This window comes from Sparus aurata, chromosome 16 (genome assembly GCF_900880675.1).
Source record: "Sparus aurata chromosome 16, fSpaAur1.1, whole genome shotgun sequence".
NCBI classification, from domain to species: Eukaryota; Metazoa; Chordata; class Actinopteri; order Spariformes; family Sparidae; genus Sparus; species Sparus aurata.
In genome coordinates this window covers 16,079,468-16,107,387 of record NC_044202.1, presented here as the reverse complement: position 1 = coordinate 16,107,387, position 27,920 = coordinate 16,079,468, and the positions used below count along the sequence as shown (strand labels likewise).

At 42.5% G+C, this 27,920-nt stretch overlaps 2 protein-coding genes across 2 annotated transcripts; one reads left to right on the top strand and one right to left on the bottom strand.

The window, feature by feature from the left end:
- Positions 1-57: 57 nt before the first annotated feature.
- On the top strand, positions 58-18,998 carry LOC115566488 (sorting nexin-14-like). Its single transcript, XM_030392402.1, is given in 30 exon segments — positions 58-731; positions 872-992; positions 1,952-2,025; positions 2,488-2,566; positions 2,651-2,694; positions 3,011-3,098; positions 3,190-3,274; positions 3,362-3,518; positions 3,699-3,774; positions 3,941-3,985; positions 4,105-4,185; positions 4,371-4,488; positions 4,751-4,906; positions 5,017-5,141; positions 5,758-5,816; positions 6,790-6,816; positions 9,140-9,272; positions 10,715-10,901; positions 11,261-11,344; positions 11,490-11,590; positions 15,089-15,200; positions 15,391-15,431; positions 15,674-15,748; positions 15,750-15,794; positions 17,072-17,195; positions 17,567-17,731; positions 17,858-17,953; positions 18,074-18,165; positions 18,481-18,537; positions 18,751-18,998. Coding segments are annotated over 30 exon segments (2,826 nt in total). The 5' UTR covers positions 58-594; the 3' UTR covers positions 18,793-18,998.
- Positions 18,999-20,416: 1,418 nt separating this feature from the next.
- LOC115566087 (5'-nucleotidase-like) lies at positions 20,417-26,956 on the bottom strand. Its single transcript, XM_030391826.1, has 9 exons — positions 26,612-26,956; positions 26,236-26,458; positions 25,858-26,046; positions 25,168-25,365; positions 24,609-24,763; positions 24,130-24,241; positions 23,881-24,030; positions 23,002-23,202; positions 20,417-21,313 (listed from the first exon to the last, which is right to left on the bottom strand). The coding sequence occupies exons 1-9, from the start codon at positions 26,954-26,956 to the stop codon at positions 21,156-21,158; spliced, it is 1,731 nt and encodes a 576-aa protein (XP_030247686.1). The 3' UTR covers positions 20,417-21,155.
- Positions 26,957-27,920: the final 964 nt, after the last annotated feature.

Below are 27,920 nucleotides of genomic sequence, written 5' to 3'. Positions count from 1 at the left end.
CGTGTGTGTCTGGTGGAGCTGGGGCCGCCCGCCCGCCGCTATGAGCACGGCGGAGGTGACATCACGCGTCCCCCGGCGCTGACGAAGAGCAGGCAGCGAACAGCGTTGCCCCCCTCGCTGGGCAGAAATGACAGCGTGAGCGCCGCAGCCATTATCTGAACACTGGGAGTGTTTTTTTTATTAAAAAAAATAGTTTTTTTCTCCTAAAAGACGGCCCGCACACGCATGACGTCCCGTAATTACTTGTAAAATCCTGCTGCGGTTTACATCTGTGCGCGGCGCCTCGGCTCGTCCTCAGCTGATTTTACGAACGAGAGCAACCTGCGTGTTTGATTCCGCAAAAAAAACCGAATAAACGACGCTGCCCGGGACTGCGTTCAGAAACGGCCCCATTACATCCACAGTGCACTGAGCGGATGAATAATATATATATATTTTTAAAAATGACAGGATTCTGAGTTGACGCTGCTGCATGTCGAATCCACGCACGCCTTTATTTATTGTTTTGGACAGCCGCTCCGAGATTATGCCTCCCTCGTCTGACAGTCACATGCGATAGGCTGCATGTGAACGGGGCTGCCGAAACGACCGAACATGGGATGCATCGGGGCCTGTCTGCAGAGAATAAGACGCAAGATGAAGGTGGACCGGTTCAGAGAGCTGGGCCGACAGTACCCGGTGTTCTGCTTTCTGCTGCTGGTCCTGCTGCTGTCCACCGTGCTGTTAAACAGGCGAGTAAACAGTGCACGTCAACTCCCATTACCGCAGCTTCATCCGTGGCACACCCATGTCAAGCCTTCTTATATGCTGCAAATGGACCATCGTGTGTTTTTACTCGGTTCAGAGCTGCATGTGTCCTGTGTTTTGTCAGATATATACACATTATAATGGTGTTCTGGTCCTTCCTGGCTGGAGTCGTCACCTTCTACTGCTCTCTGGGGCCAGAGTCTCTGCTCCCTAACATCTTCATGTCCATCAAACCAAAGAGCAAGGTGGGTCAGAGAGCCCGAGTGACTGATTTCACATTTTATTAGTAACTCATCATGATAACAACATCAGTCACAGTCTGACAACATGGTGGCACTTTCTAAAAACCTACAATGATGATACATGTAGAGTTAGTTAAACTTCAGTTAGTGGTTTATTTAACTGTTCATAAACAATTACATGTTTTGTTAAGCATTAATTTGACAGCCCTGTAGGTTTCTGAGCATCAGTTGCAATTTTATAATGGCCGTCCAGATAATGATTATGGACGATTTGTAAACTAATTTACTAAATATTATAAACATCAGTTGTGACTAACAATAACAATGGAATAACTATTAACTATAGAAGGTTGGGGGGTACGCTAAAAATGTATTCTGACACAGTTACTAATGACCTGCAGTCAGTAACCTAATCCAAGTAACACAATATAAAGTAATGTCATTTGATTACTTTCCATTATATTTGCATTCTTCCAATACCAAAAATGTTCAATAAAGGAAAAATAAAATAAATCTCCATTTAAAAAAAAAATATATTAATAGTTTTCACAGAATACACAGTAGTGTGTTCACTTCAGACCAGACTGATTTTGCGTGGGACTTGTCTATCTGTCTTGATTTTAAAATTGAAATCCTATTAGTAATCCCCCCCTTTTTTAAAATTAATTATATGTATCCTGATCACGTTTTTTTTTCTGAATACAGGTCCCTTTTTTAGTTTCCTAATTAACTTCCCGTTACATGTATCCTGTTACTCCCTAAATCTGACAATACATGTACCATTTGGAAATGATGGTCATTGTAAAGTGTTTTACTTACATACTTTTTGCTGTGTGTTTGGATACTGATGTGAGACTAAATCAGCAGTGATTTGAGCACGTTGATACTTGTGACAGAAGATGATGATGCATAGGATCCCTGTAAAAGCTTTAAAACCACAGTATGTTCACTTCCTCCCGCAGTCCTACCAACAGGAGCTGTTTCCGCTGGGCCACAGCTGTGCTGTCTGTGGAAAAATCAAATGCAAAAGGCACAGGTGAGATACCTGGTTACGTTGTGGTGCAGCTGTAGCAAGTGGCTGTGTTGTGACCTGATCACATGTGTCAAAGATAGCTATGCTGAGAAGCTAAACTTAATGCCCGCAGACACAAGAGGGCACTCCAAAGACATGTATAGTCCCTGTGAATACTGTACTACTGCATTTTTTTTTTTTTTTTTGGGTTTACTTGTGCTAATTAAAGAAATTAAAAATAAGTTATTTATTAATTACATTTTATTAATATTTGTTTCTCTAATCGAAAAGAGACAATATAAATCTGCCTTTTCTATTGTGTTTGGTTTATCAACATTCATTTTTTTTTTTTATCATAACACACTATTATTTATCATCAAGTTATGGAAGGTGTCACACTGCCATCTAGTGGTCAGACTGGACTCTTGCGCTTTTCTTTCTGGATAATTGTGTGTTTATTTATGTATTTTTTCAATTTATTGGCAGACCGACTTTATTACTGGAAAACTACCAGCCGTGGCTCGACCTGAAGGTTCCCTCTAAGGTGGATGCGTCTCTTTCAGAGGTAAAAACATGCTTCATTCTCTCACGTCATTATTACAGGGATATGCCAAATTATCTGATAGTCCTTTTCTGTTTTTGTTTTAAGATTCTGGAGCTGGTTCTGGAAAATTTTGTGTATCCTTGGTATAGGTAATCCATTTCTCTGTATTATTTTGCATATCATGATTTAAAATAAGTTGGTGCAATAAGGCCTGTAATGATAACTTCTTTTATTGGACGTATATTGAAATAAATGAAATGAAATAAATAAAACATAAACAAAAAAAATAACACATCAACAACATTAAAACAAATGGACTCTCAGGCTCTGTTCACAAAAACTGCATGTAAACACAGCAGGGAATATGAAGATCGTACTGATCCATAACACAATTATTCTAACTGGCCTCGGTATAATATGTTATATGTAGTGACAGAATATTCACCATACAGTGTTTCTTTTCAGAGACATCACTGATGATGAGGCGTTTGTGGACGAACTGAGGGTGACACTGCGCTTCTTTGCAGCTGTGTTGGTCCGCCGCACCCAGAAGGTGACAAACGAGACCCTGTGGCAGAGTTTAAAACCTCGGGATCCTGATTGACTCAACGTTAGTTGTTTGAATTTTTCTCCTTCTCTCTCAGGTGGATGTGGCGTCCCTCATCACGCGAAAGCTCCTCAAAGTTTCCATGAAGCACATTGAAATAATCAGCAAGGCGAGACAGAGAGGTACCGCTCACATTCAGTCTTTTCTTTTGCGTGCACCATCAAAAAGCCAGTAAACGAACCTCTCTGCTCTCTTCTGATCTTTTGTAGTGAAGAACTCAGAGTTTCTTCAACAAGCTGCCCTGGAGGAGTACGGTCCGGACCTCCACGTGGCCCTTCGCAGTCGCAGAGACGAGCTCCTCTACCTGAGGAAGCTGACGGAGATGCTCTTCCCCTATATCCTGCCACCCAAGGCTACAGACTGCAGGTGACGCAGTCCTTTTTTTAGCCAAGGCGCTGCACTGCCTCTGTTTATTTGTCCGTCAAGAAAACATCACGCTATCAGTGGCAATCTGACAGCCCTGACACCCAACAGTAGTAGATTAGGATCGTTCCTTACTCTCTCATTTTCTTAGTTCCCGCTGCTTTATCTCTTCGCTCCTCTCAGATCTCTTACTCTCCTGATAAGAGAAGTCTTGGCTGGTTCTGTCTTCCTTCCTTCAATGGACTACTTGGCCGATCCTGTGAGTGTAGACACATTAAGGGCCATTTTTTTCTTCTCTCAAAGCCTTCTGCTAACACAGTCTGAGACTATATTTGATATTTGATTTGTATGTATGTCGGTTATTTACCGTGAACATTCGAAGTGATTTTTTTATTCACTTACTGGCTGCTGTTTTTCTGTTCCAGGACACAGTGAATCATTTGCTTTTGATATTTATCGACAACTCCCCTGTAAGTACAGCTGTGAACTGATGTGCACAGGTAGCCCCATTCACATTGTGCAACCATATTGCTGCAGAGTGTATATATGTTTCATGGCTCGATAATTTTGTCTACCTTTCTCCATCCAGCCTGAAGAGGCCACAGAGCCCGCTTCAACGTTGGTTCCTTTCCTGCAAAAGTACTCCGATATCCGCAACAAAAAGCCCTCTGTAAGTGTCCCAACAAGTACCGCCTCCCCAGCGAGCCACCAATGATATGTAGTTAGTACCGCAATCGCAACATGCAGACTAACTTTGTTTCAGCCAGAGCTTCACATCTCTTACGCCTGTTTGAAAAAGAGCTGCCTTTGTTAACTGCGACTTTTCTGTTTGCGTTTTCACCGTCTCTCTCCCAGCAGGTGCTGAAGCTGGAGCTGAAGGAAATCCGAGAACAGCAAGACCTTCTCTTCCGCTTCATGAACTTCCTGAAGCAAGAAGGGGCCGTCCACGTGCTCCAGTTCTGCCTCGCGGTCGGTACGTGTGTCCCGAGCTTTACAGATGTCTGCAAAAGACACTTCAGCTGCTTTTCACCTGCATGAAATCTGTTTTTTGAATCACACGTGTGAAATAGCAAATGCTCTTTTTTAGTTTCATTTCTCGTCCTGCCCTTCCCTCACCTCACAGCCTGAAACCATCAGCAAAACTAACCTTGACACTCATGGGCACCAAAGTGATGCCTTCTTAAAGGTCCCGATTCACAGGGAGACTGAGGTGTCCTGCTCTTTTAACTTCTCAGAGGAATTCAACGACAGGATATTGTGCCCGGAGCTGTCCGACTCGGAGAAGATGATGCTCCACGAGGAGGTGAAGAAGATCTATGAGACCTACTGTTTGGACGAGAGCGTCGACAAGATCCGCTTCGACCCCTTTATAGTGGAAGAAATACGCAACAGTATGTGACCGGGATCTTCCCAGAATCATATAATTACCTTGCAGACCCACATTAGCACGTATGTGTGCTCCTAACATGTCATGTCTGTGGTTTTTTGCGTTACGTCCCAGTTGCAGAGGGCCCGTATCCGGAGGTGGTGAAGCTGCAGACCATGAGGTGTTTGTTTGAGGCCTACGAGCACGTCCTGTCCCTCCTGGAGAACGTTTTCACTCCCATGTTTTGTCACAGCGATGAGGTTAGCGTCTCCATTATGAAATAAATCCCTCAACTCGTGTGTACGTGAGGCTCAACCCAATTTATGAATCCCTTCCCTTGTATCTGAAATGCATCTGATCTCGTAATACTTTCCATTTAAAACGTGGCTCTTTTAGCACAAATTAAATTAAATTTGTATTTCTGTATATCTACCAAACACTGGAATTAGACTCAGTTCGGAGTTTATCGACTTCCTTGCGCTATCCTCTTCCGATCTCTCAGCCACCAACCACTGCAGGCCATGTCATCAATGCCAGACGCGCAATTGGCCAATGAGCCGACACTGGCGTTATGCCAAGCTGCCAAACCGAATTTCACCCCTCAGAGGCTGTTTCATTGAATACAGCTGGGTGGACCATTGTCCACAGCAGGCCACTGCCCTGCATGAACAGTGCGTCTGGAAAATAATGATATTATCTGATATTTTGTTGCCGTTGCTGTTCCTGCCCCAAAATAAACAGTCCAGCCATTCTTAAGGCATTAGGGGTCACTTGATAAGCACACTGGTAACTTTTCATTTCATAAAATGGCCCTGGATTTGCATGATGCTGTGTTTTAAAGACCTTTATTTGCTCCTCTTCCATGTCTACCTTCAGTACTTTCGCCAGCTTCTAAGAGGGGCCGAGTCCCCTGCCAGGAATTCCAGGATGAGCAGGTAGGTGTGGCTCTGCCAATGTTTGTTTTTGTCTGTAACAATTAAAAAGCTTGACCCACAGTATTTGCCAGTATATCGATCCACCAGTTAGTGTTTGTCAGAAGGCACAGCTGACTCTTGATAATGTAGCCACAGCAAGCATGTAAAACACAGAATGACTCACTGGTAGTTTATTTGTTTTGGCAGAAAATTGATTGCTGTGTCTGCACCCACAAGCAACCCCCCATCCTTTAGTCCCGGGTGTCTACAGGTCTTAAAGAATTCTTAAAATGTCTTAAATTCAGTTTTACAAATATTGGGGTCATAAAAGTCATTATGTCATCTGAAATTTTGATTTGTGAACATTTGATGTACTTCAATCCATCCATCACGGTCTTCTGGGTGATGTAAACCTGTTTTTAAACCTGTCTAAAATACTGTCTTTTAACCTTTTACTCGCACTTACCTGTTTGCAAAATGTAGATAACTCTAACTCACCTTAATAACCATATTCCTACATTAAATCACACATATACTACCTATCTTATACTTACCTGTAATGCTTGAATAAGAAGAAAAGATGATTTGTCCAAAATGCATCTTACAATTTGTTAAAAATCAGTTTCAGAAAAAAGTTTTAAAAAGAATTGTTAAAGTTAAGTTGCTGATACCTGTTGACACCCTGCAACCTTTTCTAAATTTCACTGATGATGTGATAAATGTTTCTGAATGTTCACAACCCCCTGTATCCCAGTACCCACTGCACAATGAAGGCAGAATAAAGTGTAGTAAACATGTGCCAGCTGCATCAATTATCTTAAATGAGCCGCGAAATAAGCGATATGAAAATGAGAGTTATTTACTTTGCAGCATGATGAAACTTAAATTAGAAGTGACCTTAGCTCAGGGATCAACTGTCATGTTTCTATCACGGGGTGTGGTGTGTATGTGGCCATGGGGCCCTGCCACTAACTCCTTGTGCATATTGTTCCAGAAATAGCCTCAGTCTGGATGACATTCGGTGAGTATAAGGCATCGGTGTGCTGATCAAACCAGTGGCTGGCTGAGCAGTGCTGCTGCACGCACGATACAAACGACACGTCATTCTTTTCCTGACTGGTCTACAGAGGAACACGTGCTGCCATTAATTTTAAATTACAAATTCAGTGTGCTCTGGGCCCCGCTGCAATCAGGGCTTCAGTCCAATGAGCACGAGTTGATGATGTGATAATGATATATAATTGAATTCCTAATCTAATCTTCACCCCCTAAATACGTGTTTTATTTGTAAATGCAAATGAGAGAAGACTGAGAAAAGTGGCCTTAATCAGCTAATCCTGTTGATCATAGCATGAGTCATCATTACTCATATGTTAATCAGCCTGCGCTGCTGAATATGTGCAACACGAAAAATTAGTGTTGGAAGGTTTATACCTGCTGGTTCCCAACCTGGGGGGTCCTGATCCACACTAGGTGTCGCCAGAGCTTCATGGGTGGTCAAGTCAAAAGTCAGGTTTATTTTTGCAAATCCAAATCACAGCCAACATGGCACTTTTCACATAGAGCAGGTCAAGACCATAAACCCAACATTCCCCCATGAGGAAAACTGCCTTTTTGCTTGGGTTGCGAGGCCTTCTTGATTTTAACGGGTATAAGGAAAGACCACAGGTCTGTCTCAACATTTCATTCACGTTTGTAAAGAAAGTTAAATTGTTATGTTTAAAGTTGAGATTATTATTTAAGATATCAATTTATAGCACACATTACAGGACAAAGGCACGGTGAAGACCTGAACTCAAGCTACATTCACAGAGCATCCGCTCCTCACTAAACAGTCTGTTCTGTTAGAATTGTATGCCATTAAAACAACAACCAAACAAAAGAGTTATTGGAATAATGGTCAAGCCTCAGAGAGAAGAAAAGCTTCCTTAAAGTCATTTAAGGAAGTGTGATTGGTAAAAATAAAGAATGAATACATAATACAGACAGAATTGTTCTGTGCTGGTAATGTTATGCGTTGAGTATAACTTGAAATATCAACAAAAAATGTCAGCGGTTGTCAGTTTACTTAAAGGAACAGGTTGGGAACCACTGGTTTAGACTTTACTCTTTAATTATTTTCCTGGTAAATTTTTCAAATTGAGGTTTGCTTGCTTCCAAATTGAGAGACCCTAAACATTAGGTGAACTTCGGAAAGGACGATGGTTTGTTTTATGTGTTAGGAAAGCAATAAAGGCCATTTTCAAAGCAGCATGAATAATGCCTCTCAGAAGAGATAGAACTGGCATTTTGTCAACACTCACCAACTATGACAACTCCCTTCCATGTCTGCAATTCAGTAACCCCCCCCTTCCACTCTGCCCGTCTGTCCGCCCTTTACTCCATCTATGTACTGCCATCACCGTGCTGTGTCTGTGACTGTATGTCCACTCTGATTCTGTAACCACCACACTGCCTGCCCTGGTATGATCCACGGTCCTCTCCCTCGTCTTGCCCGTCGGGGACGTGACCCTGCTCTGCTTGTAGTTCCTGGGACTGGAGCCCCGAGTCCCCGTCCTCACTGTTCACCGCCTCTGGCAGCTCTTCACCCGCATCCTTTAACTCCCTCCATGCCCAGTCCACGTTCACAACTTTCCCATACGGCTCGCTATCCCACCGCCACTCATCACCCAAGTAAGTCAGGGTCCATCCGTGTGTCACAGGTCGCTCAGTGTGATGTCATGCTGTCCATTCCCCCACCCCCCCACCCTTTACGTGACCCCCAGCGCCAGCCAGACGCCTGCATGGTTGGGCCGATGCATGGGATCCTTTTTATTATTTGTCTTGATGTGTCTTCCCCCCCCCCCAACCTATCTGTGTTTTTTAGGCTCGCCTGTTGTTTTTGACAATGCAGTGACTTCTCAATGTTCAGTTCCTCTTGTATTTGGTATATCGCTCACTTAATCTAACAGGCATTCACACAGAGCACCCGTGATGTTGTGTGCCTGATCTGGTGTATATTAAAATGTGTGGTCCCCTTCAAATCTGAAATCGCTGTTCATGAAATCACTGCTCACTGCTCTGTTTGCGTTTGGCCTTTAAACAAGAACCCAGGCATTTCACTGTGAGATGGCTGTGATGTGACACTCTGGCTTTTTCTCGTTTTGGCTACCTGAGCTTCTCCTCCCCACTGTACAGTCGCTGCTCCGACGCTCAGTCCGCTGTTCCTTGCTTCCCCCTCCTCTCCTCTTCGGTTTCCTTTCCCCCGCCACCTCTCTCAAGCTGCATGCGCTTTTGCCGAAGCCATGCACACGGCCCCCCCGTCGCGCATTGTCTAACAACCCCTTCCCCGTTTTGGCCTGCAGGAACACGTCGAAGAGGGGCGAGTCCTTCGGGATCAGCCGCATTGGCAGCAAGATCAAAGGGGTGTTCAAGAGCACAACCATGGAGGGGGCCATGCTGCCGTCATACGGGCTGGTGGAGGGAGAGGACGATATGGTGAGGCTGCTCTGAAAACATTAGCATTCATGTGTGTTCTCCATTCTCACAGATGTCTCTGATTCATGCTGCATATGGACTTTCAAAGAAAAGCCTCAAAATAATGCAAAGTAATGTTTTTGTCCCATTTTTCTTGACCTATTTACCCTCAAAGACCTAGTCAGCTGCCGGTGGCTGAAACAAAAACCTATTGTCTAAAACGTCCAATGATTTTTGAACAGTTAATCCAGTCCATATGCGTTAAAAACTCTACGTTTTTTGACAGACAAGCTGCTGCAAAAAGTTAAATTCTGAATAAAATTCTCCTCTATACAATCATTGTAGGTACCAGTTGGGGGCGCTGGTGAGAAAAGAAAGGAAAGCCGCACTGTTCACCGAATCTGCCCCGCATGTGTTCCCGTTTCTCAGGTTTAAGTCTCGGATCACTGCTGTCTGGCTTGACATTCGCCTAATTACACAAAGTGATTGTGCTGTTCTGAGGAACCAGCTGAACTGTAACATTCTCAGTGCTTCCCTGAATTTTGTTAACCTGTGTTGACAAGTTCGACGAAGCATTTTCCGCACACTGTTCAGACATAATCAAATACACAAAGTATATCCAGTTGTCGGGTGCTCCACTGAAGCTTTATCAATTATGTTTTACCATTGCATAATTTGGGTGCACCCAATAATACATTTTAATGTTTTTGTTTTTTTTTTAACAAATTATGTACATGTTTGTAAACAGGAATAAGTGACGGCAACAAGAAGCCCTTTTTTTAGCCCTCGAGAAAACCCACTCTCAAACAAATGACTTAACCTAAAGTATTATTGGGGTGTTAGAAAGTTTAAACTTAGTCTTAAAACTACATGTTATAGAGCTGGCTCTAATACATGAACATTTGGCTAAGTATTAATTTAACAATGTTTAAACACACTATACTCAAGAGAGAGAGAAAGATATGTACAGAGCCCTGAAATTAAATATGCAATGTGTTAGAATTTAATTTGAAACCATCAAAGATTTCAACAACATTCAACGATGAAAATGATCGACAGAATGTTAAGAAATAAATTTGTGATGTCATGACATCCATGTATTGTGTAGATATCTAATGAGGTTAGCTGTTGGTTGTGTAATGCTCGTCGGCATAGCAGGAGTTTGCATGCTCAATTGCCAGAAGGTTTCACAGGCCCCTGTGGAAACACATGTGGGACTCATGAAATCGCCCTTCCTGTGCTTAATGTAAAGGGATATTGCTGTGTTTTGTTTGTATTTCCTCTGTTTGTGTCTGAGTCTCGGGCAATCTTCTTTAAAGAGTCATTCAAAGAGCAAGATGAATCCAACAGTTAAAAGTCAGCTCTCCAGTAATGTTTTGCACCGTATCTTGACCGTGACCCGTTTCTTCCTAAGGCGCCAACTTTACCCGACCTTCACCCCTCTCGCTTCCTTCCATTCAAAGGTAGAGGAAGCCATGATGGTGCTGGAGGATGACTCCCCCATGGAGGCGGCCTCCACCCCCAGCACCCCCCGAAACCTCTCAGCCTGGAACATCACCATCCCGTACATCGATTTCTATGACGACGACGTGAAGAGGGAGAGGATTCCTGTGTTCTGTATCGATGTGGAGCGCAACGACCGGAAGGCAGGTGAGGTTAGGCGGAGCCGTCCTTCCGTCTCAGTTACTGTCATCTGAGGGAGGTCAGGTCTGAGACTGAGCTGTGGTGTACTTTTTGGTAGGACATTGCTTTTTCATCACAGTAAGACTTCGACCAATAATGTGTCAAATTAAGGTCATGATTAACGTAATGGGTTAAACCTAATTAACGTTGAATGGTTATTGTGTTGCAGCTTATTATCAGTTACATCGATATGGAGGCTGAACTTCAGTCACCTCCCACTGCCTGTTGGAGCTCCCATGATGCATAGTTCCCTTGGATAGCGGCGATAGCTATGCGAGAGGAGATCTAGCTCATGAATCTTAATGTATGTTTGTGTTTGTCTGCAGTGGGACACGAGACTGAGCACTGGTCTGTGTACAGAAGATACCTGGAGTTCTACGTCCTCGAATCAAAGCTCACTGAGTTTCATGGTAAGTCTTCTGCACAATAGAAGAAAAAAACCCATCATTCATAGAATATTACTTCCAAGTGAACCTTTATATGTTTAATGGCCCTGTTGCATCATTTAGGGGCTCATACTGGAAATAAATCTGTGAAATCTTACACCCCCTGCAGGCTCTTTTCCAGATGCACAGTTGCCTTCAAAGAGAATCATCGGTCCCAAGAATTACGAGTTCCTCACATCCAAGCGGGAGGAGTTCCAGGAATACCTTCAGGTACAGTAGATATCTGAGAAGACTGGACACTGAAATTTATCAGACAAATTCACCCAATACAGATAGTTCTGAGGTGAGATAGGATTTGACGAGAAACGTCTGCCTGTGTAACGTTCCAGCAAGTAGAGATGAAGATTAGTTAAAGACTAAGCTATGACTGCAATCTCTGTGCGATGAAAAGTGGGCTGACTTACTTGTCAAGCAAATGCATGAGTCATACTTGAACAGGTGGCAATTTCTTACCAAATGCTCGTCATTTCAAATGTAAAGCAAGTCTCAGGTTTTCTGCATAATGTACGCACAACGGGATGGTCACGGACCTGCTGCTGGTGTCTTCTAAAATCTGTGAAGTTCAAAGTAAGACTGTAACCCAAGTATTTTTACGATGGGGAGATGTTGCGGTTACTTTCTGTATCAAGTAACAGAGTAAAAGTGATGGATTCACTTCTGTAGATCTTCTTGATTCCACTGTCTCTCAGGCCCAGAGCCCAGACACACAGGCTCACACACAAGCGCTCCAGACAAATCTTTCCACTCGGCGCAATTGGCTGAACGGACAGCACTCGAGTGACCAGGCATCGAGATTTAATTGGAATGGGTTCAATTGTTGAGCATTTGTTCCAGGAACAGAGTGTGTCAGAAATTTTCAGAGTTTCAGAATTTTAAGAGTGATCGTTATAAACATAGAAGAACAAAGGTTAACGCATGTCAGGACCCGTGACAGGTTAACATAACCCTCCTAATGGAGGATGTATCTCTCTGCCTCATCTGGCTGTCGCAGGTGCGACTTCTCAGAACACACTTCTTACTCTGCAGTTGTGATGAGTATCCACTTTTGTTTAGCAGCGCATGCAATTTTCAACTGCAGATTGTTTGTTTGTCTTCTTTGAGTTATTTCTTGAAACAGCGCTGACAAATCTGAGATGTGTTGCAACTGAAGGGTCCAGAATGCAACACCTGGGATAGATTTTTAATACGTCCTACTACCATGAGATAACAGACTTTACATCAAGACAGAATCTACAGCTGTGCTAAAAGCTGTGTGAGGCTGCATAGTGGTGCCTTAAATGAAACGCTTACATCGGGACGCCAACATGATTATGATTATGGTGTTAGCATGCTTATGTTTGGCGGATAATAATACTTTTATTATGAATTCTCAATGAAATTTCCCCAGAGGCCAAAGTAATGTTTTCAAATGGCTTCTTTTGTACAACCAACAGTCCAAACCCCCCCAAACTCTTCATTTACTATCATAAGTGACAGAGAAAAGCAGCAAATCCCGACAGTTGAGAAGCAAATGTGTAGCGGTCCAATTGTTTGAGACTTGCTATCTTTCTTTGGTTTGGGCTGATTTTCCAAAATCCCTCAAGGCTGACTGCAGGGAATTCAGATCACCTGTACACAGGGTGGCGAGACTGACTCCTGATTGAGGAGTGTAATCAGCTTGGAGATATTCCCCTTCCAGCCAGTCATGGTGTGATGACACTCTTCTTGTGAAGCCTTAAAAGAGGTGGGGAATGGCGCACAGGAGGCCCTCACTCTTATTCTGTCCCATTGAGAACCTCATTCCTCTTAGATTGCCAACCAGAAACTCTGGTCTGTTTAGCCTCTGTTGGGTTTTCTTGGCTGCCGACATCATTTGTAGTGAGGAAACTATGTTTATTTGAGAACCCCTTAAAATCCAAGCCCCTTTACACCTTCAGTTTGACATTTTATTTCCCTGGGCTTGTAGGAGGCATTTGTTATTTATTGTCCAAGTAGCGGACACTGGGCATTCCCCCCTAGATTTTCAAGTTTTGTGTTTATTTTTATGTAGGTTGGGCTGACCTGTAAGCAATTTAGACCTGTCCCAAACAATTATTTTTCAAACGATTAATCTAGCGATAATTTTTTCGATTAGTTGACTAATCTAACGTTTAATTTAACCTTACATGACAAAACAAAAGTAACGTAGAAACTGTAACTGTCATTGGTAACTTGTATGAGGAAAAAAATACTGCAGTTGTAAGCGGAGCAGCGTCTGTTATCCCGCCTGTCCTACCAACTCTTCGTCACATTTCTGCCCGAAAAACAGGGTCTGTCACCGGCAAAAACCTTTAACTCACTCAAGTGGTTGTGTTGATAGAAATCACTGCGGTGGTCAGCCCTCCCGACCGAGACTTCAGTGAACTTTCCCCTAGAAAACAGCCTCCGTCCCCGCAAGTGACAGAGTCACGCAGCGACCTGTTTACTGATGGCGATTATGTAATAATGTAATTTAGCGCGAAAAACGTAACTCTTTCACCTTCCAGGGTGTTTTTTTTTATTTTATTGACCTTTATTTATACAGGTAAAATCTCATTGAGACCCAGGGTCTCATTTACAAGAGAGACCTGTTCCAGGTAGGCAGCAGCAAAACACAAAGTTACAGACATACTGAACATACAGGAGACACAACACAGAACACAAAAATTACAGTAGTATAGAAGAAGTGCAAAGAAGAATAGGGGAGCCGGGTTCTCAATCACTACACATTATAAACGGTCCACGGGTTTAGTTTGACAGGGGGGACACCTGGGAAACACCTCGACGTCATCATCATGACGTGTACCGTCATGTCTCTTTAGGAGCGGCAGCGCAGCTTTCTATGTGAATTACATGGCGGTTCATCTTTATTCCAGCGGTGCTTCGCTCAGTATGAACAAATAACGGCGGAGAATCGACGAACCGCCGCTGCTGCATTAATGCAGCCTCTCTGAGTGAGAGGGGCTATTCTCAGCTTCCACAGGTACTACCACTTCCTGTTTGGGACGACGCATCGACGCAAATTATTCACTACGTCGACGCGTCGTCCCAGCCCTAAAGCAATTCACTGTCAGTACCGCCACAAACGTTTTACATTTTTGCTTGTAAAAAATGACTAAGTGATTGATTGATTTCCAAAATTGTTGCGAGCGAGCCTTCTTTCAGTCGACTAATAGTTGCAGCTCTATTGTTAGCAAGCCAACTTTTGCAATTAAGACAACACAAAAAGTGGAGCTGAGGCTGACAGGAATGTCATTCATAAACTAAACTATTGCATGATTAAAACATTTAGATCCGGCGGGTACAAGTTGGGCTGAGGGTGACATTATTCTCTGTACAAAATTTGAATGGCAATCCATCCAGTATCTGTTTAACCACAGTGCAGTGCCACTTTTAATGCCATGCCATGCATCGCTATGATCGACTAATTTTTCCAAAAGTCACTGCATTTAGATTTTTATATCATTCTGAAAAGAACAGAAAAAGAGAAAAGGCTACCTTGAAAGCTTGAAAAAAAATTGTAAGCAATAATATAAATTCTATCTCTAGGCTATAAAAACATACAAAACCACAGGCATGGTCCTTGACAAACTAAGTTCTTGCTTTTATAAAATGAGTTAAGGAGTTTGGATTGAATAAGTAATATATTTGAAAGCCACAGCATCGATCCAAGGTCCTCCAAGAAGAAAGAAAATGTGTTTTTCTTTGCAGAAACTTCTACAGCACCCGGAGCTGAGCAACAGTCAGCTCCTCGCTGACTTCCTGTCCCCTCATAGTATGGAGTCTCAGTTCTTGGACAAGATGCTACCTGACGTCAACCTGGGTACAGTATGAGTGTGACTGGTGTGATGGATTATGTTTGAACAGCGCAACATGTCAAACACTGTGTGAAAATGTTTGGACAGGCTGACCTTGTGCTGCGGTGAAGCGATATCTGTGTTTCAGCCAAAGGCAAAAATGTAAAAATGTGACAGAACCATACATCACTGAGATAAAGTATTTATGTTTCACAGGGAAAATCATTAAGTCCGTTCCCAGCAAGCTGATAAAAGAGGTGAGCATTGCACTCTTGTGTTGTGTGAATGTGTGTGGGATGGGAATTGCTCAATTTCTCTGCATCTCCGCTTTCAACGAAACAAATGTTTCCCATCACATCACTCCAATTAAAGCTGTCACTTGTGTTTTTCTTACACCCTGAGCAGGCCATTAAACATTTTACATGGCAAAGACATCTGTGAGAGAAAACCTACCGTCATTGGTTCCTATACAGATTGTGTCCTTTGCCTCCTCTCTCAGAAAGGGCAGCATCTGGAGCCCTTCATCCAGTCCTTCTTCAACTCCTGCGAATCTCCCAAACCCAAACCCAGCCGCCCCTGAGCTCACCATCCTGAGCCCCACCTCAGAAAACGATAAAAAGGTTGGGGATTCAAGTCTTTTTCATACTCTCTCACTTTCGTTCTGCAGGCCTAGGCCCCAGGAATGTTATCCTGAGTCCAGTTGGAGTATGCTCAGATTTAGTTTAAGTGGCTGTTCACATTGGACGGTTGCCATGGATCACTTTGTGGTCAAAGACCTACAGTCCAATCGAGCTTAAATGTTTTTGAGATAGTTTTTAGTGCAACGTCTGCCAATCATTGTAGAAACTGTTTACACTGTAATTTTGTTTCGGTGTTTTGTTATGATGTCAGTGTTCATTTATCTTGAAATGTATACCATTGGTCCAGCTGTGGAGTTTAAGTGGAGTTTAAAGAGCCAGTTCACACCCAAATCCAAAGTACTTGTTTTCTTCTTACCTGTGATTCTGTTTATGCATCAATTGTTTTGGTGTGAGCAGCTGAGTTTTAAAGATATTGGCTGAAAAGTCGACCCCATTCTCTTGAATATAATTGAGCAAGATGGCAAAAATTAGATTTGAAAAACTTGACAGCAGTGCCTCTTTAAAGGAATCATAAAACTCATGATAATCCACAGAACTTGTTAAGAAAAGCTATTTTCTTTTATATTCAAGAGGAGGGAGACATCTCTACAGCCGATATCTCTGCAACTCACACCATTACCGTCTTGATGGATAAATGGCACAGGAGGTGAGAAGAAAGAATCTATTTAATTTTGGGGTGAACTGTCTCTTTAAGGTAGGGAAGAGAGACATTTCAAAGACAGCCAATTGTTATTTCAGTTTTCTGGTACATGGTATTCTGGAGGAAAACATATATCAGTGCTGTTTTTGTAACAATGTGGGTCACCAAATTTTGACCCATCTATTTAAAATAATTTACAAAACTGTTATCAGCTCTGACAAGCAGCGAGCCAAAAATGGCTCCAAGCCTTTAACTTGACAACTTGCCAGAGGCCGGATCGGTGAGATCACAAAAGGTTTCATAAGCCTTGAGCTTTTTAAACACAATGTCACCCCATTTCTGGCTGATTTAATATGAATGTCCACTTCACTGCAGTACTGGAATAAATGTGTCATCGCCTCAGAATGGAGCGATGAACACAATTAACCTCTTGTCATGAGGCTTAACATGAGGGAAGACTATTATATTTAGATTTTTAATAAAAACATATAGAAATATTCACCTCAGCAGAGTTCTGCCAGCCACTCTTGTTGAAACAGATTATTCCAGTAGCAGTATTTACTATCTTAAATATGGGCTGCAGTCTTAAAAATGAATGTAAATCCTTCTCTCCCAGCTCTTCAACGACCTGTTCAAAAACAATGCCAACCGGTCAGAGTTGACCGAGAAGAGACACAATCAGAATTACTTTATGGAGATGATCAATGTTGAAGGGGTGTACGACTACTTAATGTTTTTGGGTAAGTAAGATGTTGTTTATCGCTATCTGTATATCCCAACTCCACATTTAAATACATTTTTTTAACATGGTCATTTTAAATTTAATGCATTGTAACGGTCAGGGTCGGCATTTCTTGTATGACGGTCGGCTGTAGTTCATGACAGCTCCCCCATAGTATGTATGTGTGTGTGGGGAGAAAGGTCACCTTGCCAATAACTACATTATAAGAATGTAAGATACCTGTAGACATCCTGCATTAATACCAGGAATAAAAGAATAAAATACAGAACATCGAAGGTGTTAAAAAATACACCACCGCGACCTGAAGTAGAGCCCATTGTTCACTCACACTCTCTCCGTCCTCCTCTTCCTCCTCTTCATGGTTGTCAGGACGAGTTGTCTTCCACATTCCCGACTGGCTGCACCACCTGCTAATGACAGGCAGGATGCTGCTCAAGAACACAATTGAAGCCTACACAGATTACTACCTTCAGTACAAGCTGAACCAGGTGGTGCAGGAGCACCGGCTCGTATCACTCATCACCTTGCTTAGAGGTACGTTGCAGTTAGTTCAGAGATCTCCTGAACGAATGTGTGTTTTTCTAAAAAAAAATGATGAAATATTACTTTAAACGTGCTAATTCAATAGGTGAACTGATAAACATTATCTCGACCCCATAGACACAGTTTTCTGTGAGAGCAGCGCACCCCGCTCGGCTCAAGACAAGCAGAGGAGGGCGAAGAAGACATTTGAGGAGATGATGACCTATATTCCAGGTACTCGTTCACTTATTACAGCTAGTGTATTTGCTAGTGTGACTTCTCCACTTTCCATAACAATAATGTACAAATGTGAAGACAAGTGGTCAGTTTTTCGTGTCATCTCATCATCTTTAGACTTCCTCACGAAATGTATCGGAGAAGAGGCCAAGTACGAGGGCGTACGTCTGCTCTTTGATGGACTCCAACAGCCAGTTCTGAACAAACAGGTACAAAAACACAAGGGCAGTCACCCACACACACACACACACACACACACATATATACACACAAGACAAAAAAAATCAACCAGACAGAATATGAGACAGGTGATGTGTGAGTGAAAGTGAGATCAAGCCTGTCCTGATACAATAACATGAGATGTGGCAAACAATCCGAAATCTGCCTTGGAAGTGTGCATTACAAGGTCAAATTCCCCTGCAATTCAGCATGTAGATAGTGTTATAAAATGAGGGTTTTTTTTTATTTAAAGATCATTGGCTTTTAATGCTGTTCCTCTTCTCCCTGCTCTTTGTCTCCCTCAGCTTACGTATGTGCTGTTGGACATCGCAATTCAAGAACTTTTCCCGGAGCTGAACAAGGTAGACAGATGCTAGTCTCGATTAGCAAAGGAATACAGCTTCTGAATATCCACCCATCCATTATGACTGTAAGACGATGAAAGGTCAATAGAAGCAAAAACAAAGATACCGTATCATGGCGTACATTGAATAGCGGCATATAACATTAACACGCCTTGTTTTTTACGTATTACATCTTCAAACCGAATGTGCTAACTGTCTGTGTATCCTCAGCAGGTACAAAAGGAGGCACCTGTGATGGCTCCGTGGATGTAAAATGGACAGTTCGGTGAACATGAGCCGACATGCTTACGCCCACACTAACTCAGAGACTTTTGTCGCCCCCATCACCTGAAACTAACATCAATCACAGGTGCAACAGCTGTTCTGATTACCTGCCACAACAAGGAGAGGCAACATGGGGCCCCTTTATGCATCATTCATTTTGTAAAATAAATTGTATAAATAAATGACATAACGGCGTTCCTTGTGTATTCTTATCTATAAAAGCGAAACAGAATAAAAGTGTGTTTGGCTGCTGCAGCTGATTGTAGCTGTCATTAATTATTACTATTAATAATCCTTATCATTTCACACTGTGATACTGTTGAGCACACGGTAGAAATGCCACAGGTGTGAACACCTAAACTGCTGTAAAACTCATCACCTCCTCTTAAAGCCTGTAACAAAAATTGAAACGTGGCCATTGTTGAATCAGATTTACCTAATCGAAATGGGAAAACTCATTCCAAAAGTAATTGTTTTTGTTTTTAAAAGGAGGCAATGAAAAATGTCATTCGGCACATGCAGTTCAGTCGGTTTCATAAAAAAAAAGCACCTAAAATCATACTTGAGAAAATGTAAAGATATTGTCTTAAACGTTACTTTGATAAGAATAATTACCTCATACGAATAGTACTTGTAAAGGTCTTATAGTATCTTATATTAAACTACAAGTAAAGTTAAATACACTATATTGCCAAAAGTATTCACTCACCCACTCAAATAATTGAAATCAGGTGTTCTAATCACTTCCATGTCCACAGGTGTATAAAAGCAAGCACCTAGGCATGCAGACTGTTTCTACAAACATTTGTGAAAGAATGGGTCGCTCTCAGGAGCTCAGTGAATTCCAGTGTGGTACTGTGATAGGATGCCACCTGTGCAACAAGTCCAGTCGTGAAATTTCCTCGGTCCTAAATATTCCACAGTCAACTGTCAGTGGTATTATAACAAAGTGGAAGCGTTTGGGAATGACAGCAACTCAGCCAAGAAGTGGTAGGCCACGTAAAATGACGGAGCGGGGTCAGCGGATGCTGAGGCACATAGTGCACAGAGGTCGCCAACTTTCTGCAGAGTCAATCACTACAGACCTCCAAACTTCATGTGGCCTTCAGGTTAGCTCATGAACAGTGCATAGAGAGCTTCATGGAATGGGTTTCTATGGCCGAGCAGCTGCATCCAAGCCATACATCAGTAAGTGCAATGCAAAGCATCAGATGCAGTGGTGTAAAGCACACCGCCACTGGACTCTAGAGCAGTGGAGATGCGTTCTGAGTGACGAATCGCGCTTCTCGATCTGGCAATCTGATGGACGAGTCTGGGTTTGGCGGTTGCCAGGAGAACGGTACTTGTCTGACTGCATTGTGGCACGTGTAAAGTTTGGTGGAGAGGGGAATTTTGGTGTGGGGTTGCTTTTGAGGAGCTGGGCTTGGCCGCTTAGTTCCAGTGAAAGGAACCAGTGAAAGATGTTGGACAATTCCATGCTGCCAACTTTGTGGGAACAGTTTGGGGGTGGCCCCTTCCCTGTTCCAACATGACTGTGCACCAGTGCACAAAGCACGGTCCATAAAGACATGGATGAGAGAACATAAAAAAAGGAATGTCTGAGAAAGTACCCTCCATTTCCATTTCCAATTTATTTTAGCAAGCTTTTAACAAGCACTATAAACAAACATGGAGTAAACAAAGGCAGCGAGCAGATGCGATGACAAAAACAAAAGAGTGTTGGGAAGATTTAGCAGCAGATCTTGAACAGAAGATCTTGTGTTGCTGTAGCAAAAACAGTCGTGTCGCGCTCAGTGAACATACCCAGATGAGAAATAGTGCTTTACAAAAATTAGGCTTGTCCTTTATCTGAGTAGTTATCAAAGGAAGTAGAGTTTGAGGTGGAAGACAGTCATATATGTACATTCAGGGGCATAAACACTTGGAAGCTTTGGTTTGTTGTCACCCATTGCTCTTTAGTGAGGGAAGGAAGAGATAAAGCAGCCAGTCAGCTTTCCCTCCTTCATATTACATACTGTAGTGATTGACCTCTTCAGTTCCTTTTTTAAATTCACAAGAAAAAAAAAATCATACTAAAAATGAATGACATGCACTTTAGGTCACCAACATTGGTAGTACATACTTAATGTTTTTCATATTTCAAAGTGTTTCTCTTCCAAACTTAAAATAAGGGGGATAAAAGAAGTTCCTGGCTGGATGTTGAATCCACCCCCAGGCAGACCCGGCAGTTCTGTTGTCTCATCCTTGAAGCTGGCGACACGGAAAGGCAGTTAACCAAGTCCCGGAGGAGCTTCCAAGCAGTCAAACTCGCCCTTCAGTTTATCACAGTTTCACAGAGTACACAAAGCCAATCAAAGGGTCAGCGAGAGATATAAACCCAGTAGCAGCAAGCCGAGGCTGTGGGCTGTGAAGACAGCAGAGCTCCTGAACGTGATCCGGCCCTCCACCACAGGGTACACCTGCTTCATGTCCGAGATGTATTTGGAAAAAACAGAAATGTCCATATCACCTGCAAGAGTTGGGGAAAGACCGATTGTTTAGTTGATACAGTATTTTGCTTGCTGCCCATGGTCAAAATAGCCCGCTCTGTGTTTACAGTGTCATAAGCTCTGTGAGCCTTAGAGACAGCTGCAGATATTAAAACCATGCATCTGCCTTAGATTAATCATTGCCCCCAGTGTGAGTGCAATAAGTACACTAACAGTAGGTAGTCTTCAGGGGACCCTCTGAAATTAGTGTACAGGGACTCTTTCCTCAGACATGTGATCATCACTGATGGATAAACACCCATCTGAATCTTGCTTACAGACAGCTGCAGTCAGAATGTCTCATTTCAAGTGAGTGTGATGATGGAGGGGAAGCCAATGCAAAAAAAAAATATATTGAATTATCAGTTGCTGCATAGAAAAAACACACAGAGTTGACAGCCATGTTTTAGTTTTTTTTTTTTTTTTATGAGAAATTCCGTTTTTCCACCTTTAGCTTCCACCACTACCAGCCAAAACAGGTCTCCAACCAGCACCCCTCTGATCCCCGAGCCTAGTCCCTGCAGACTGAGCTAGTCACTGATGTTGACAACCAGTTTTACTTAATGTGGTAAAAGTCACCAGGCTTCCTTAAAAAAAGATGGATTTTGGTTTGGTTATGGGAACCTTTCTTAGCTCTGTGAAACGCTATCTATAACACATTTTTAACTATTTGGGCCTTCTGGGTTATTCGGCAAATGCTATTTATGTGGATATTACCTTATTCGTGAACACTGAATCTGTTTGTCTGAGTGATATGCATGTTTAATTGCATTTTTAGCAGTGAGATCGCTATCTCCAGGTCTATATTCCTCCTTTAGCACAGTATTGTTTTGAGCTAATGCTAACATCGGCACGCTTAAATGCCAGCACGCTGATGTTTGATTTCAGAGTTTTACCATCTGGAGTGAAGTGGTGGACCGACTGTACTTGGGTGCAATGCATTTTTAGAGTTTAAAGCTGTTCCTGAGACAGCTTCCTGCCTTTCATAATGTTTCACACTGTGTGGTTTGCTCTCTTGTTTTCGAAAAGGACCTATCCACTATTTTCGCATGGACAATTTAATGAGACATTCGGTGCCAAGTTTGAGAAATCTGAGCCCCCACTAAAATCAGCTTATTGGAGGAAACAATGTAAGATCAGTCATCGGCTGCTAGAGTCCCTTTTTTCCTTTCCTTAATGTTAACAGATCTTTGAGATAAAAAAAAGTTAAAACAATGGAGTCCATTTGGAGGCATTTAAAGGTTGAGCACCAAAACTAAAGACAGAGTAAATGTGATTGATGTAAACACTTCAAGTGAGTCACCATTAAGAAAACATTAAGGCGCAGGGCTTGCTTTGCATCTAGTCCAACAGGAAAGAAAAGCAAGCGAAGGTGAACTTGAGGACATTAAAGAACAAGAGTGAGCTTTTAAATAGTCTGCCAACTCAAATGAATTATTTTATCAGGAGATTGGCTGATAATTGCTGTCTTTGGTTGGCTCCCGGACATTTTTCTTTAGTGAGTATTAAGCAGTGAAATGTACAAGCAAATTAAACTAAGTCTTCTTTCTGGATGTCTTTATACATCAAACTCAACACATTTAGCTTATTGGCAAAAAAAGAACATTTAATTTCAAGTATACGCTCATCTTAACTCGCACACAATTTCTGAACCACCTTTGTTGCCCACCTGTGTTATGCTTCAGTAGCTCGTCTTGCACCATGGCAAAGCCATCACCTCCGCTCACCATGTATGAATTCATGACCACAGTGTACGTCTTCTCCAGGTCCAACGGTTCATACTTCGGCACGCGGCACTCAGTGCAGAGCATGGTTAGAGACACGACACGCTGGTTCACTGGTCTGGAGAGGTCATACTCTACGTGAATGCCTAGAAATGTCCGAGAGATGACAAGAAAATGTTATGCTTGCTTAAGCGATATCCTCCCGTAGACACCACTGACGGATAAAACAGGAGTAGTTTGACATTTCTATCAAAATGAAATCTTCGCAGATGAGATGATTGATACCCCTCTCATGTATTTCTGTTGGAAATGAAACTACCATCTAGTTAGCTTAGCATAAAAAATGGACAGAGGGGGGAGCAGCTATTGAAAGCTAAAGATTTTTCCATCGAAAGCTTGCCGTAATTATGGATCCTACTGGGTTTCTGGTAAGACCCGCCCCACTCTGCCTCTGATTGGCTTGTGTCTATTGTTCTCTAAGGCCTTGATCACTTTGTGGTCAAGGTACTCCTTGCTAAATACCTCCAATAAATATTTAGACGGGGGAAGGTGGGAAAAGCAGTGAAGCTCAACTGATAAGTGCATCATCCCGTCGAAAAAAAAATCCAATATGAAGTCCTGTCTATATGCTAAGCTAACTAGCTGCTGACAAGTGCTATTGAGCTTTTCATCCAAACCCTGGAAAGCAAGTGAATAAGCCTATTTACCAAAAAGGCAATCCTTTATATACCAAACCTGATCAAAGGAGGCAACAGTCAGTATTATTTTAATACACCTTGGATTAAACTGTGTTGGTAGAGGAGCACTGGTGCCAGAAGACAGACCTGAGACTTGAAGAAATTCTCCAGACATGGTTCCATATCTGTGAACAGCGTGTTCAAACGCCTTTTTGATGGTAGATCCTTTAATCTGGACCAGGTCAAAGGTTCCCCCAAATGGTAAGACGGTGAGAATCTCCTCCATAGTTATGGAACCTTAAAGTAAGGGTGAATGCCATTACATTTTACAAAGAATCTACAGCTGTAGCCAGTGCAAAGTGGTCTTTGAGATACTTAAAAAAAACACTGTTTTACCGTTTTTGTAGCGCTCATCTATAGGTGTCCGTATGGCCCCACTATTCAGCATACACATGCCCACATGATTCCACTGCAGATCCTCACCTGAATACTTTACATTGTGACGAATCTGGCAATGCACAAGGACAAAAAAAGAAAAAAAGAGAAATCAAATGAAATCAAACTCTACTTCCTGGTAAGAGTTGCTCTCCTATGTTTGTGAAGGTTGACCTTATCACTGCAGGCTATCTAAACATCTGCTAATTGTTTATCTAAGCCTCCTCCAAACACCTGCAGCCCTTTCGTTGCCATGAATTCCCACGTAATTCTGAGCAATGATGGGCAAGATCTGAGGTTGCAACCGTTTTGAGGTTGGGGTTGAGGTGTGACAAAATGCAGACGTTTGTCTTTTTGACTCATTGGTGAATAAACTGAAGAGCAAAGGGAGCAACTAAGGCTTTTTTTCTTGAATGACTGAACCAAACGTTGGCTGTTACCATAGCATCGCAGATCAGGTTGCCGAGGTTACACTCCCGAAATCGACACTCCTCAAACGTCCCATTGAGGTAGACTAAGGTTTGTCCGACGTACTGCGAGGAGTACTGAGCCAAGCCTTTCTTCCACTTCGCAACGTCGGCGAGGACTTCTGGGTCTGAGAGACAGCTTGTGTAAATACAGGCTTTATGTAAGCATAACACAAGTTTAATGTATCTTTAATGAACCCTTGAGAAAGGGTTTTGATTTCAGAGTGCGGATATGATTCAAACAAAGATGAATGAGAATGAATTGAACTATTTCGGACGTAATCCAACGCAATCTAGACACATTTCATGATTAATGTACAAGTAGCAATCAAAGCATTTGTTTCAACAGCTGTGAAAATGTATACCAGAATTATTCAAAGACGCACAGTGATGATTTATCTCCAGACAGACACGCTGATTCAATTCACTCAATGTCACATCAACTCGTTTTAACATCTCAAAATCCTTTCAACCACTGAGACAGCTGTAAGGTCGATGACTGAACATTAGGCTGTAATCATTTGAAACCTACCTTGAGGTATGCTGCTGTCCATCAGGATGGGATTTCCAGTGGCTTTAATCACATTCCCAGCTTCATCAAAGGTAACTTTTAAGTACCCAAGGTATTTCCCGAAGGCATAAGCCTGGACCACCGGCACGTCTCTCCCATCACTCGACCTCACCATATAAGGGTACAGACCCGCCGGCACCTCCGTGGATGGGGGCTCTCCTGCAGAGAGACATTTTGAGGTGTGTTAGTGCACCCACTTCCTGTTCGGTGTGAAAGTGAAACGGCAAGTTTGCGCTCTCAGTTCTGAAATCCCTTGTAGTGTGAAAGCACAAAGACAGACTATTGACAGTTGATGTTTTGGAGTTCATCTTTTGCAAACCCCCTTTTCCAGCAGAAAAGAGCTGAAAGGATTGGTTCAACCAAAAATGAAAATTCAGTCATAATCTACTCACCGTACAGCAGATGGAAAGTCTGGTGATGTTGCCTAGTCCGCAAAACATTTCTGGACGAGCTGCATGCAGCTGTTTAATTTTTTTTTGTTGTTGTTTTTCAAAACAGATCCCCATCTACATCAGCTGTTTAGGAAAATGCTGTAATGCTGTGTACCTCCAGAAATGTTTTGTGGGCTACGACACATCAGGATGAGTAAATAACGGCAGAATGTTCATATTTTGGTTGAACTTGTGCTTTAATTGAATAAAAAAGGACTACCAGTGTAGAGGAATGTGTTGGTGTGTCCTCCAATAACGACGTCGACCCCTCTAACGAGCTTGGCGATTTGTTGATCCATGTCAAAGCCAGAGTGGCCCAGGGCGATGATCTTGTTATAGCCCAAAGTTTCCAGTTTGTTGACCTGAACCTGAAGTGCCTCCACCTCATCCTCAAACTTCAGGTGTTGGCCTGAAGACAGGGTAAAAACTGGGTTAATTTGCATGGCCTCAAAGCACTTATGCTTTCATACAAGTGTAGATCAATTTAACAGTAAATGAAACCACACTGGAGAGAGCTCTAGAGAGTGTTGGAATGCAGCAATGTGCCAAATGAATACATTTAAAGCCTCATCAATCGAGCAGCATGTCATGCTTTTACCTGGCATGGATAAGACGGGGGTCTCTGCGGTGGTGTAGCCCACCACAGCCACTTTGTCTGAGCCCACATTTATGACTGTGTAGGGCATGTAGTAGCCACTGAGCTCTGCGGACAGAGTCTGGTCAGGCTGTATGTTGGCGCTCACCACAGAGCAATTCACACTCTGGAGGAAAGGCTGGATCAGACCCTCCACTCCGTTGTCAAACTCATGGTTTCCCAAAGCCTTAAATGTAAAGGAATGCGTTTTATGGACTGGACTGCAATAAAAACAACTATTTTACTATATCATAGAAATTTCTATTCAAAACAAACATTTAGATGTGAGGTCGCACAATTTAAAATAATAATAATAAAAAAAAATGTCAAGGATATTTACCATGGCATCATAACCAAGTTTGTTCATGAAGTGCGCTGCCTCGGCGCCTTTATAGTAGTTGAACCAAACAGTTCCCTGAAACTGGTCACCCGCATCCAAAAACAAGACGTTCTTCTCCTTTCTCCGGATCTCCGACACCTTCGTGAACCTCCTGGCGACCCCCGCGAAGCAAGGACCCCTGGCTGAACACTTCCCCGAGTCCTCGCTGGTCTCCTCGATCCGTGCGTGGTTATCGTTGGTGTGGAGCAGAGTCACCTCGAAAGCCGACGCAGTCCCCGAGCAGTTAAGAAGCAGAGAGAGACAGAGCGAGGTCAAGAGAGCGCCGCGGGACGTCCGAGCGGTCATCGTGTCGCTGTGCGTAAAAACGCACGAATGGCCAAGGATGCACAGTGAGCTACAGGAGGAAGGCGTGGACCTTTCTTGCAGGATGTGTTCAAGTAGCACAGAGCACAGTGTGTAAATAGTTTACATTAGCTCTAAATAACGAGTTTATAAACGGTAAATAACATTCCTAAATGTACTAATGCTTCGAGAGTGTTTTAAGCAGTTTATAAGAATAACTTTTGGGTTTGACTGGTTGGACACTGACCCTCTGGAAAACTGCTGCAGGAGGACCACGACTAAATTGTATGCATCAATAAAATATTAAGTTTCTAAAGATACATGATGAACATATTAGGAGATGTCCCAGCATGCATTGTTTGAGATTTAAACTCTCCTGAGACCCTTCTTTGTCATAGTTGGAAGACAACATATGTAATGTTAACTTGCTTTGTGTCAAGCCTAATCCAATATCAAGAGATATCAGCCACTTAAATACGCCTGATTTGTTTCATCAAGATCTGTGCATTATTCCCTGAGAAATTATGAAAAACTCAATCCCAATATCATAATGTAAATAAATTAGAGACAAAAATCCCTGAATCTGTCCCTTTCTCTGCCACTTCACCAAGATTTAATGGGTTCTTTTCTCCATCCAAGTTCTGTGGAAATCCGTTCAGTAGTGTTTGTGCAATCCTGCTGACAAACCAACCAGCAAACCACTGGGTACTGGAACAAAATGGCTCCAACGGGAGCAGCTACGGCTGTTAGGAACAGTGATGAAGTTGACACAACTCAGTTAAATGTTTATATCACTAGAAAAGTTATTTGTTGCGAATCAATACAACATTACCTCAACTTGTCTTCTCAAATTCAGTCAGCTCGAAGTATAAGTCAAGCCTAGAATCTAACTTTATTAATTGAAATAAATATTCTGCTGTTACAGTAAACTCAACCCTGATTTCATTACTCGTGTGTTAATGAAACA